At 34.6% G+C, this 13,908-nt stretch overlaps 1 protein-coding gene across 7 annotated transcripts in view; it reads left to right on the top strand.

The window, feature by feature from the left end:
• DGKB (diacylglycerol kinase beta) overlaps positions 1 to 13,908 on the top strand; it is a 639,765-nt gene that overhangs the window by 146,790 nt on the left and 479,067 nt on the right. For all 7 annotated transcript variants that reach the window (XM_059932825.1, XM_059932829.1, XM_059932827.1 and 4 more), the window contains 4 exons: positions 1,213 to 1,332; positions 9,586 to 9,703; positions 12,078 to 12,166; positions 12,249 to 12,365. In XM_059932825.1, coding sequence (XP_059788808.1) covers positions 1,213 to 1,332; positions 9,586 to 9,703; positions 12,078 to 12,166; positions 12,249 to 12,365 — 444 coding nt within the window. The remainder of the gene's footprint in view (positions 1 to 1,212; positions 1,333 to 9,585; positions 9,704 to 12,077; positions 12,167 to 12,248; positions 12,366 to 13,908) is intronic.

The raw sequence follows: 13,908 nt of genomic DNA, 5'->3' as shown, positions 1-13,908 counted from the left end.
TCTTCAAGGGGGAGGGCCTTTTAATGAGACCTTATGCCATTTTGCCCAATTCTAAATGATTTCCCTTGTCTTTCATTTTGAGTGTAATGAAATAATTATTTCAACATCACTTTGTTCCAAAGAGTCTCTTTCCGCTACCTATAGATAAGTTTGTTTCAATGAAGGGAAATAATCTGATTTTCAGAAACTTCCTGAGGAAAGACACCAATCCACTAAGTTCAGGGGTGTTGAGACAAATAATACTTCTGTCCACATATCAAGTTATTCCATTTATTGCACCTTTTCAAATTTTTCTTCTAATGCTCTCTGTATTTCTTTCTTTTTTCAAATTGATTAAAAGTTCCATATTAGATAAAGGTGGTGAGTTGCTTCCTTCACGGGATTCTACCATGTTTGTCACTTTGGTGCCATTAGATGGGAGGTACTTTGCCTTCCCAGCAGCCAAGGGTAATATATTTGGGTAATATATATTAGCAAATATAATTTCTGCTAATATAACACTAACAACACCTATATTACACTTACTATATATGCTAGATACTCTTCAAAGATACTTATAATGTATTAGCACATTTGACCTCACAACAACCCTTCGAATTAACAACTAATATTAGCACTATGCAGCCGAGAGATAAATATATTACAAACAGACACTACGGAGAACATTTTAGGACACTCTGTGTAAGTCTTCCTTAGAAAAGAAATCTAATCAAAAAATTATTTGATTGTTTAACTTCTTGGCTCCATTAAGTTCTGATAGGCAATTAAAAGCAACTTAATTCCTCCACCCCACACCACTTAGCAAAGAATTATTTCAGCTCTTTGCCGTGAAGTTAATTTGGTCTGTCATTATCTGGCATATATTTGAATTTAAAAAAATAATCTAGAGATAGCAATTAAAGATCACTTTCATGCTTAGAGATACCTTCTTGTTTAAGCTGTACCATCCAGTGACAAAATATTTAAATGTTAAGCATTTATTTATAAAAGTTGATCAGTGTAAGTAATCAGGTTCTCGAAATCATAGCAAAGCTACTGTATGCTCAATAATAGGATTAACATTGTACCGAGTTATTTAGATATTTACCTCATCTCTCTACTTAGTTGCTAGTCACAGTTTATTATAACTAATTCAGTGCAATACTTTGTTGTGTCATATGAAATTTATTTTATTGACTTATTTCAAGTTTTTCCTCATCTCCTCTTCTCCAGATCCTTCATGAAATGATGGAAGAAATTGACTATGATCATGATGGAACAGTCTCTCTGGAGGAATGGATTCAAGGAGGCATGACAACCATTCCACTTCTTGTGCTCCTGGGCTTAGAAAATGTAAGCATTTACACAGAGGGGGTGGCCTGGTGGTAAGTCAGTGGGGTTCTCTCTTATACATTTTGATTATAAATTCATCTGGCTATTTTCTACCATTAAGTATATAGTGAGTGCCTACTTCTTCTAAATACGTATGTCACAGTACAAGTTAACAATAACTCCTTGTATAGTAATACTTACCACGAAAATATTAATTCATTTTAGGTATTACTGTATTATTTAATACATAATCTCTCTCTTTTTTTCCACTATTTAAAGTGCAATCTTGTTAAAAAAAAATTGACCTTATTTTATCTAATGCAAGAAACACCCCAGTGTTATTGCATTCTGTGGTTCCTGCGGTGCTCCATCCCATTCTGTACTCCCCCTCCCCATGAAGATGATCTGTTTTATTGATAACCAAACCCATACTTGGAGGAGCCAATTATATATAGAGGTGGTTGAGTATATATGCATGTGTGTGTGTGTGTGTGTGTGTGTAAATGTTTTCCTTACATATCAACAGTCTGTCAAAGTTATTCCTTCCAAGCCTGTCGAAGTTTTCTTATATCAGTGCCTCCAGTGGTAATTAAAACTGGTGGTTTGGGGAATAAAGTAGATCAACATAAGATCAGAATGTGATATGATGGTGACTTTGAGTCCAAATCTTGCTGCCCCGGCTTGGTGTGAATTTTAGTAATAGTTCATTTAAAAATCCAATGAGTCAATGCTAGATTTTTATACTTAGCTTAATAAATAAGAATTAACTATAACATGAGTATAGTAAAATTTATACTTAGATTCAAAGAGCATTACTGATGGAAAGCACCCTGACACATAGAATATTTAGAGTCTTGAGATGCAAGAATGTAATGTCCACCACTTTGCTGCTGACCTCCACATTCTTCATACTTCCTGTTACCAGCAATAACGATTTTTCAGATTCAAAACTATGCCACAGTTACTCAAGATACCAATTTTTTTCAAGACAGTTCTCAAGAGATCTTGCAGTCTGTGTTTGTAAAACATGTGAGAGTATATAAAAATAGGTTTGTACATATTTACATATGGGTTTGGGAATATATAAATGGGTTTCAGATGGTACAATTTGTCTCCAGTTCACCTGGATCTTCAAATTCGTTTAGATTCAGGTTAATCTTAGCCTTCATGAGGCCCATGGGATTTTAGACATGGTCAGAGGAAGGAAAAGAAAAATTACCAATAGATGATAAATAGGAAATTACCCTTAAAGTAAATAATTTATTAAAACAAAGTTAATATAGACCTTATTGTTAATAGATACATATTTCTACATTTTGCAAATTAATGAAGCAATACTTCTTGTATCTGATGTTCTTATACTATACATAACCTAATATGTTTTGTAATAACTTACTATATATCTCTGTATCATAAATATGTAATTATTGTTTAATATACCTTCTGTCAAAAGCATATGTAAATCAGACTGTTGGGAGAAAACAGAAAGAAAACTGACTAAATGTTAACTTTGTAAGGTTTGGTGTATATTCTATACTGAAAAATAGTTGACAAATGACTATTCAATTCTATTGATAATGGTTCCCAAAGGGAATTTTATATTTTTCAAGCTAAAATGTTTTTATTCTAAATATTTATGGAAATTCTTGTATGAGAGAATGAAAGAAGTAAGTAAATCATTTGGTAGTTGAGGGTTGGACAGGAAAGTACAGAAATGGAGATATAGTCATCTATATTTTTAATATCACAGAAAGATTTTGAAATAATGTTTTCTTTTGGAAAATATTGCTTAGAAATTCTTTAGTTTTATTCATAAATACAGATATTTGTGAAATTATGAAAATAACATTGGTAAATATAGTCCACAAATCTATGTGGATTTAACTAAAAATATTTTAAACAAATAGAATATACCTCATCAGTTTCTAGTGTAGCATTAACTTTATTTCAACGGAATGACAATTCTTTGCCATTAATGTCCATCAGGTTAATGATACATAATTTACTTTATATTCATATTCTTAGATTTATATTTTATGTTTTTCGTTAAAAGATTTTTTTTTTTTTGGAGCTTAATAGGAGAAATCGATTCAGGGTTTCAAAGAAACCCAAGCTGTGTTCCAAAGTTGTGTTCCCAGTGATGGCCACTAGATGGCAGGGCTACATTGTTTAACATTTGTAGATCAACTTGAATATGAGATTGGATGGTTCCCCTGTGAAGAACAATTCTGAGAGTATTTTCTTCACTTCTTAAAAAAAGAATACGTCAATAATGTCTTTAAAATTGGCTTTTAATAAAATGGAAAAGCTATGTAATTATGATCACAAATCAGAGCATCTATTTGTTAAAAACAGCTTTTTAATTCCCAGGCATGGTAAGTGTTTTACAAACTAGTAATGACACAATGACAACTGAGTGATGAGGGCCTTTTTTAGTAATTGAGATTTATTTCCTTTTCTGTGGCAGTAAATGTGTTTTGTTATTACCTGTAGAGAATTTGATGCATGGTGCCATTCCCTCCTACTCCGCCCCCCACTTTTGCTTATGAGGTTGGAAATCTAGAAGCTTTAGGTTGAATTCAGCCATTTATTGTGAGGCCTGTCTTGTTATGTTGTCCTATATATTCTTGTCTATTGTAAATTATGAGCTCAGGGAGTAGATGCTAATTGATAGTGCATGTTAAATACCACAGTGTATTTGAAAGTGACCGTGGTGTATTAGCCCAATTACCCAGATAAGAATATTGCCCCGGGAGAGCAGTCTTCACGTGACATGTAAGGTAGAGCAGTTGTGATTTTATTGTGGTTCATTTTTCTCCATCAACAGAATTTTTTAAAGTACTCTATTTTACCTAATACCCATTGTGGTGCCAGGATCAGAATTGTAGTTTATCAGAACCTGATTCTTCATCAAATGCTAGGGAGTAGAAGTCATCTCCTTTCTCTTACAAGAAGTCCTTCAAACTTCATGAGACCCAGTATGAAATGGTATAGTCTCTTACATCTGAAGTAAAATCGAGTATTTGGGTGGCATATGTGATTTTGATTACAGTTAAAAATTTATGCCTGAGACTTGCTCATTCTTCCTTCAGCATTCATCTCAGTGAAGAATTGCTTATTAAAAAAACCGTATTTTGAATGAAAATGTTTTTCTTTTTTAAATAACTGTATCTAGCAATAAAGTCTGCTCTAGTGATTGGCAAACTTTGCCTGTAAAAGGGCAGATAGTTAATAGTTTAGGCTTTGTGGGTCATAAGGTCTCTGTTGCAACTGCTGGACTCTGCCGCTGCAGTGCAAAAGCCACCACAGACAGCACCTAAATGACAGAGCAGGGCTGTGTTCCAATAAAACTTTATTTACAAAAACAGCTTGCTGGCCATGTTTGACCCAAGGGCCATAGTTTTGCTGACTCCCAAGTTATTCTATCATTAATTTGTCATACAAACAGAATGAGTGTTAACTGTTTTAAAATTATCTTGGAAAGAGAAATCTGATTTTTTTTTTTTTTAATTTAGCTCAATTAGACCACCCCAGCAAGACATAAGGACTAATGAAGAGATAGTAGAGTGGCAGCGAGCGTTATCAAACTGGCCTTCACCCTGGCTTGGTTACTAACTAACTAGGTCATTTTTTGCCAGTCATCTTATCTGGACATGTACAAAGAAATTAGTCAGGAATATCCCTTTCCTTTTCTGAAATTCTCTCAGTTCAAACATTTGTTTTCCTCGATGAACAGGATAATTAGTAATGCTCCAATTCCTGAAATCTGTAATCTTGCATCATTATTAGGTTTTTCAAGGAAAATTCCTGAATTCATATTATCATAAAAACAGGAATACATACACATTTAAATAGGAGCCTGGCTTAAAATAAGGATACCTTCACTTCTTAGTCTTGGATTGTTGGGCCCAAATCTGGCCTGTATGATTTTTGAAAGGTTATGTATGTTGATTTCACTATATGTTCTCAGAGTCCTGGTCTTTAATCCCTATATATAGTTTAAACTTTGCCATTGATTGAAATGTTTTAGGATACATTTTTTTGCCTGATTCAATAAAGTAGAAGTAATTCTTTGGTTTGCTTCCTGATTTCTGATGAAATGTGTCCCTTGATGAGTATGATGGAAAGCAGAAGATGATGTATTCTTAATAGACTAAGCTATATTTGGAAAACTAATGTTTCACACTCTATTTTTTTTAATTTAATTTGGTTAAGATGTTGTTCTGCTGTTTGCACAATCTAGAAAAGAGTTATGAAGCTGGATAAATGCAACAATTCTTGAGATTCCACACTGGGTCACTCAAGGAAAATAACCATGTGATGTTACTGACAGTTGAAATGGCATTTGAACCTTAAGACTATTAGGGTCTGAGCCTGACTTCAGAAAGTGGGATCTGGAGATGGGCAGTTGATTGCAGCTCCATTCAGAATTTTAAAACTTCTCTCTGCATTCTCTTTTCTCAGGCCTGATATAGTTCATCTTTTTGTCTAAAAGAACAGTTTCTTTCATATCATTATAATTTTTTGGAGACCTTGAACAGAAGAGTATGGTAATTTAATGGCACTTATTATTTCTTGAGTTGGAATCCATTTGCGACCTTAGCTCTTCTATGTGTCATAAGTGAAGTCAGTTGAAACAGGGACCTGGCTAGGTAGGGGGATGGGAGCATTTTGGCTGGGACATCAGTGAAATTTCTCCTTGAGGTTTTTTGAAAAAAATGATATTATTTATAACAGCCCTAGTTCACTTGAACACTGTCTGCAATCTTGGAGGTATTTACGGAAAAAACTAAAACTTTAGAAACCACTAAGATAATGAAATCGTTTTCAATATTTTCCAAAGAGCATTCTTCCCTTCAAAGCCTCCTTTTGACTTAAAGGGGATTAGTAGGCGAGGACGACCCTGGCACTCCCTCTCTGTGTTAATTTGCCTGTGTTTCATTAAACATTTCTCTGACACATGCACAGAACTGAACTGCTTCATTATAAATACAGTGTTTACTAAATATCAGGAATAAATTTTTATTAAGAGTAATGTCTGGTAATGAAAAAACCAGGAGAACACAACTTTTATGAAATAAAGTATCATAAACCTACAAACATCCTTCTCAGATCTTTTGGCTGAAACACTGGGATGTTACACAACTCAACCCAATGATGGTAATAATATTTGCTGTTTATATAACACCAGTCTTCTGAGGAGCTAAATTGACTTCACAGGTATTGTATAATGAAACCTCACACCATGGCCCGGGTGAGGAAAGTGGTTACTTTCATTTTATTTCATTTTATTAGAGAGGAAGATAAGAAAGGTGAAATGGCTTATCCACATTTTCATCAGAGGCCAGGAATCAAGCCTTCCAGATTCCCTCTTCATTGCTTTTTTATAAAAATGAATTCCTCTCTATGACAATAAATATTTATTTGCAATGGAAGTACTAAGAGGTGTATGCTCTACTGGCTGATAGAATATAGTAAGGCACAGTGTCTCCCCCTTCCCCAGTAAGTTTACCATCTAAATAAGACAAACAAGACAAGACATGAAAATACATAGCGTCGGCGTTTAATTTGCGCTGCTTAGAAGTAGTTGGCTCCTGGTTTCAATTTCTTCTCTTGAAGTCACATACATATTTCATCCTCTGAATATTCTGGCAATGTATGCGGCTAAGAGCTATAAAGCGATTTAATTTGTTTTTTGGTAGAGCATTTTATGTCGGGGTAATGGATTTGTGCATCAGTGGCAGCCTGTAACATGGCTAAGTGTTCTGATTGACAGAACACCCACGTTCAGACTTGTTTATTTTTTGATAAGGAAAATGCCAGCTAACTTAGTCCATATGTGCTCTTCAACAGGAGGAGGCTTATTCACATGTAATGGACACTCATTTCAAAATAAAATGACAAGGCTTATGAGAACAGTAATACATATGAAAATTAAATTTTCTTTTCTCCTTTTTACTTAAAAATGTCTTTTTAAGCATTAATCTAATTATTTAAACTAACGCTTAATGCTAACTTTATCAATATATTTTTAAAAAATTAACCTCTTTAACTTTTAACATCAGGGTATCTTATTCTTATTTGAAGGAATAGAAATTTTAAAACATAGGTAGTTTGGAAGCTATAGCAAAATTAAACAAATATATAAAGCATTCCATTCACATAATAAAGACAGTAGAAATCATATGACTTGAGCAGACCAGAACTGGATTCAGAAAGTACTATAAAATCTATTTCTTAAGCTTTGGGGAAAAAACCTGAAACACCATTGTCTTCTGATGTCCCCTCCGTGGCACCTCCTGCAGAAGTGCTTTTGCTGAGAACTTGTTAGTTCTTTGTCAGGAAAATGAAGCTGAGCATTGTCAAGAACCATGAAGGGTCTGAGAGTTACCCTACTTGCAAGTGAACAAGTGAGCTTGCCACAGTTCCATGGGTGCTGGCAGAGGACGTGAGTGCCTGGGTCAGAAACAAAAACTTGTTTACTCACAGCAAAGAAGCGATAGGAGCTTCACATCTGAGCTAGTTCTCCTGGCCCATGAAGTCTCTTTAGGGGTGATGGAAAGAGGTCCAAGTAATTGCCTTGCACAGCATCAGAGCTCAGAACCTCTGGCTTGGGGAAACTAAATCTTTTATAATACGCAGTAAACAAACTTGCTAAACCTTTGCTTAGAAGGGAGAAATTATCTTTATTATACCGGACAGTAAGGAAACCTGCCCTCTGCACATCTCTGTTGTGCAAGGCTGTATGTTATTCAAACGCCTTTGAAAAGATAACCTGGAGAAAAGGACAGTTCTTCTGCTTACAAAATGTGCAGAAATTCAAGAGACCCATGGAGAATTATCTCCCAGAAAGCATTTTCATTAATGTTTCATATTATGATGCAAATTTGACATCTCTGGTTCTAATGTAGGAATTAGTTACTGTGGATTTAATTGGGTACTTCAAATCTGGTGGTTTATCTCTTGATTGGGAATAGGAAAAAGTAGTTAGGAAACATTATTATTAATATTTTATTATCCAGAGAAACAAGATGATCTGGACATGTTTATACTGTCTCACTACCACAGAATTTGTATTAGTGCCCCAGCACATAATAGGTGCTCAAAAAAGTATTAGCTCAATGTGTTCTAAGAAGTATGGCAACTTGACTAACCTGAAAAACCATGACCTGCAGCGGTTTCTATAGAATACCAATAAATGATGTCTAAAATTAATCTGAGTTTGATATAGTTTGGTACATGATGTACAAGGACTACATGTTAATACAGGAAATGATGGTAATAAAAGTAATGATGTATAATAACTTCATTTAATACCTTCACCTCCTTGTAAGGAATCTTAAGCATCATATTATTTCATTTTACTTCAATCTTAAACAATGTATCTAATAGAGAATAGCTATTATAATATTATATAGAGTTTTACTTAGAAGAATAAATAATAATTACAGTTGTTTTGCTAAAATGTGAATTAATTGAACTCAAGGTTTTATTGTGGCAAATAATGGTAGAGACTGTTATAAGTAAATACAGTAATATAGTTTTAATATTTTTGCCATCTTTCCATGAGATTAAAATGATTCATATTTTGTAAAAGAGAAGTAAAGAAAATAATAATGTAATTAGAGCCTTATAAAAGTTTATTTTTTTAAATTTTCTATTTGAGACATACAAAAATATATTAATGTCAATTATAACATATAAGGAATCCCCCAACTGAAGCCTTAGAATATCATGAATAACTTACTTTTAAGTGTCATTCTTTCCCATCCCATCCCACCCTTCTACCTCCTTATAAGAGCTAACCACCATCATGAAATTTGCATATTCCTACTATTAAGCAAGGGTTAACATATTCTGCCAAGGTTTTCATCTCTCAGAATCTTCCACCCAAGAGTATTTTCTCTTCCTTTATTCACTTATTTGCTTATGGAATTGTGCTAGGAGTAAAGTATACAGAGGTGAGGCAAACGCGCCTCTGTTCTGAGGAGTGCTCGGTTTGGCGGACGGTTATGATGGTTGGGACCTGCCGTTGAACTGCTGATATTAGGCAAGAATTTGTGGGTTGCTATAGCATCTGATATTTGTTAGCAGGATCTCATTCCACTAGAGCACATGTGGTTTTCTAGACTCTGTGGCAATCTTGGAGAAAGTCAGGGATGAAATAACAGATTGTCTTCAAATGCTTCAGTCCAGCTCTGAATTTTATTGGCACTTACATATTCCACTGTTTACTTCATTAAGTGAAATCTTTTTCTCTTGCGTCCCGTGCAGAATGTGAAGGATGACGGACAGCATGTGTGGCGACTCAAGCACTTTAACAAACCTGCCTACTGCAATCTTTGCTTGAACATGCTGATCGGCGTGGGGAAGCAGGGCCTCTGCTGCTCCTGTGAGTATGTTTGCTTTGCCCGGATGTCATCACCTCTGGTGAGGAGGGGTTGATTTCGCGGAATAGTCCTATTTGTAGACGGAGTTAAGAAATAACCTGACCCTTCCCGTACCTATGATTTATCTTTCCCTGAAGTATGTTTCTGAAGGTTTAGATCACTCTAGTTTTAACTTTCTTCAGTTTTGGAAAACCTTCTCCTTGGAAAAGAAGTAAGGACATTTCCCAATTCACTAGCCATTTTCTTTCCACTGTAGTTTAATTTATTCATGATTCCCATTTCTTCTGGGAGTATTATGAAAATATCCATTGGTCTCTCATGTTTATATCTTATGCATATTTGTCTTTTTTCCCTCCCTAAGTAATCGCTTTATTCACATTGTCTTCCTATAATGAGCTAATTCCTTTCAGTCTTTTAAAAATAATTAATTGATTATCAGTTTCCATTCAAACTAAGAAATCACAAGGAATACAAACTAATCTTATACCTCAGGCACATGATTCTTAATTCTATCACGAAGAAAATCTAATATATGGTTAATGGATATTAGAACCCAAAGTGTGGCCAGTTCATGAATTGTGGCCATTATTTTTATTTCGGTACACTTATCTTTACAATATCTATTTTATTCTATGGCATACTTTCTGGTAGTATATGTAACAATTAATTTATAAAAGGCACTTAAGAAGTTTTAAATAAACAACATGTGTGCCTGAGGAACTTTTGCATTCCCTGATGCCTCTGTTAAAACAGAGGGAATATTGAGTCCTCCTTACTAAAGTGTGACTTTGTCTTGGTCCAGCACGTGGTCCATCCACACCCTTTTCTGCAGTGTATGGAGTTACTGAAATTGTCAAGTTTATTAGACACATCCCATTTTCGTGCATTTATATTAAATCTAATTTTTTAGCTGGCTTCCATATAATACATAATTTTCAGATATTATTTTTAGCTAACATCTTTTTTGATAACATATTTGGGAGTTGACTTTCTCTCAGATGTTTTATTTCACATTAAAAACCATATTGTAGGTACACTTTTAAGTGATTTCTTACGTGTTTAAGGATTTTAATAAAGTTACATAAAATTACCTCGTGCCACTTTAGAGGGCAGTTTCTGGTGGCCACATTTAAAAGGCTATTTATACCAGAACATTCTCCATGTACAAAGGAAGTAATTTGTTTTCAAAGTTTTATTATTTTTAAGGAAAATAATTTTTCACGGTACTTTCTATTGATGGGAGCTTATGAAACAAAATGGTAATTCTCATATAATATGGGCAATATCATATAAGAGTGAGAATCTTGCTCACAAATTTTAACTGATTAGTGTGGCAAATGTAATACTCAACATTATTGCCAATATGGAAGAGAAGAGAAACTGTGTTTTCTTCCTCAGTGTTGCCAAGGAAATCGCAGATGTGGATATTTGGGAATAGTTTTACCATATAAATATTATATTTTCATTCTAACTTCATGCAGTGGTTAATTTTTGTTTGTTATATTGAGAGAGCTACCTGGTTGTTTTTTACTTAATTTTTTTTCTATGTATTTATGCATTTAGAATTCTTAATTTGAAACTAGCGTTTTATTAAAGAATATCTGTATATGACCCTGAGTTATATTGAGAATCAAGCCATGAAGTAATTTAAAGATGCCAATAAAGTGTACGTGTTGGTTTTGTTATATACATTATACATTTTATATACACACACGTATATATGTTTGTACATGTGTTTCTATACATATTTGCAGATACATATAAAATTTTGCGTATATATATATACAATATGCTGCCCAACAAAGGTTGTTCCTTTTGGACAAACAGTGCCATGATGGCAATGAGGGATGAAGTGTAACTGAAGGCCTGGCATGTATGATGAAATCTATTCTCTGGAAATAGACTAATCAGCCATTTAAGGTTTAGATAAATCAATAGACAAAATAGCATAAACTCATGGGCTTTTATTCCCATGCCCGCCAGCTGCTCTCATGCCTATACTTTGTAAAATATAGATCTCTTCCTTCTAGCAAATGACACCAAGCCATTTGGCAGTCATCAATTTGTCTTTAGTATGTTTGTCATCTGGGAATTATTGTGAAAAATTTGAGTGAGGCCTGATTTAATTAAGCATTTCCTGCTATTGCCATGATAGAGGAGTCTTGGTTCTTCAACATGCATAATATTTCCTGTACTAATTGGCCTTTTGTATTCCATGGTAAAAACAGTCGAGTTGGACTTTTCCTTGATGTGGCTGATTGGATTGATTAGGGAGCAGTGGCTATGAAACGAGCTTCTGTTAATGTCATTCTTTCTGTATAAAATTGCAATCAGGGCCAGGATTAGCTCTGAATTTGTGTACATGTTTCCTTTCAGTTTGCAAGTACACAGTCCATGAGCGCTGCGTGGCTAGAGCACCTCCTTCTTGCATCAAGACTTACGTAAAGTCCAAGAAGAACACTGATGTAAGTGTGTGGCCATGCTTGATTTTTGAGGATGGTGTTTATGGATGCTTCCTCTTACCACAGTGCTTTTGTTGTGTTCTAGGTGATGCATCATTACTGGGTTGAAGGCAACTGCCCAACCAAGTGTGATAAGTGCCACAAAACGGTTAAATGTTACCAGGGCTTGACAGGACTGCATTGTGTTTGGTGTCAGATCACAGTGAGTAACATCGGAGGATAAATCTCTAGCATTCACTCACGATGAAGATGGTATATCCCATGTTCTCTGATGAGTCCTATCCTGGAAGGCCATCCTGAATTTTAGACTAAGTCCAAGTTAGCGTAAATTCATGGGGGCCTCTTATATCATGTGTGGCTCCCAAAGGGATAAATGTCAAGGTCAGATTTGTCCTCATAGAATCGAAAATTTTAGAGCTAGTGACAACCTTAGAGATAATACTGTCATAAGGTGTTCAATCTGTGTTTCATGGAGTTCTAGGAGCTGCCAGGAAGGTAACCAGACACCATGGCTGTGGGTGGGCCTTGAGCCTGGGATACTGACTGGGTAGAGCTCAGCTATCCCTCTGCCCGGAAACACTATTCTGGTAAAATTTACTATTCTACATGTTCTAAATTTATTCCAGTCATAGAATCTATGGTCTTAAAAAGGGTAGAACAATGAATAATGTGGTACAAAGACTTAATTTTATAGTGAGGACACTAAGACCAAGAAAAATCTATGTAAATCATCAATGACCACATGACTAGGCAGAGATGCAGGTGGGTCCATATTTTAGTTCTTGATGCTTCTAAGAACTCACTTAACCCTTCTTTATAACATGGTGTTGCCTTGCTCCTTTAGTTAAATCATAAATTGAGGGATAACAGATACGGATGTAAATGCTAGTCATTAATGGTATTGACAATCGAGAAAGAAGAGGGCACTTGGTCTTTCCCAGGAAATCTTAGCACTCTACCTAGTTTGCTTAATTGTCAAAGCTGCTTCAAGTAACTTCTGGAATAAATGCAGTTGTTAAATGGTACCTCTAGTGTTTCATGTTGTAGTTCTGGAAATTAATTAGAACGCACATTTTTAAGAATAGCCATTTTTTACAATTTGGTACAAAAATGTTTATGGGGCTGGGTTTTTTCCCCCATCGGTTTTGTTTTCTTTTTACAGCTAGTGTATGAGTCATCTTGTTATAGGACAAATTATTCTTGCTTTTGTGGGAATAAAACAGTAGGGAGCGTTGTTTCAGTTAAGCAGATATGTTTCTCTGTACTGCCCCTCAACACCCCTCCCCAACACACACGCCATTTAAAAATTTTTCTTAAACACACACACACACATACACACAGGATAATGAGAAAAACAAACTGTGACTTGCATTTCAAAAGTACAATTAAGTACTCTTTTAAAATGAATGCATTTTCTTCAATCATTTTCAGCTATTACTCGGTTAAATTATATTTACATTTGAAATTTCCTCAATTATGAAAGACAGTTTTATTTTTTTAAAGTGTTTGGTTATTGTAATAAAATGTCTAACAATGATTTAAATTACACATAGAAATTACTTAAACATGTTGAGTTCTCAGTTTTAAGAAGACCACAACTATTTCATTTTTTTAAAAATTTGGACCATTAAAAAATATTAGTTTTCTTTTTTTTTTCTTGCTAAGCATCTGTAAAAATATTTCGGTTTTTTTTCTGAGCCCGTTCCTCTTACTTTCCCCATAAAGTGCATCTTTCATTAGTTATA

This window comes from Balaenoptera ricei, chromosome 9 (genome assembly GCF_028023285.1).
Source record: "Balaenoptera ricei isolate mBalRic1 chromosome 9, mBalRic1.hap2, whole genome shotgun sequence".
Classification (NCBI taxonomy): domain Eukaryota; kingdom Metazoa; phylum Chordata; class Mammalia; order Artiodactyla; family Balaenopteridae; genus Balaenoptera; species Balaenoptera ricei.
The sequence above is the reverse complement of the archived record's forward strand: the minus strand, read 5'-3'. Positions and strand labels throughout refer to the sequence as shown.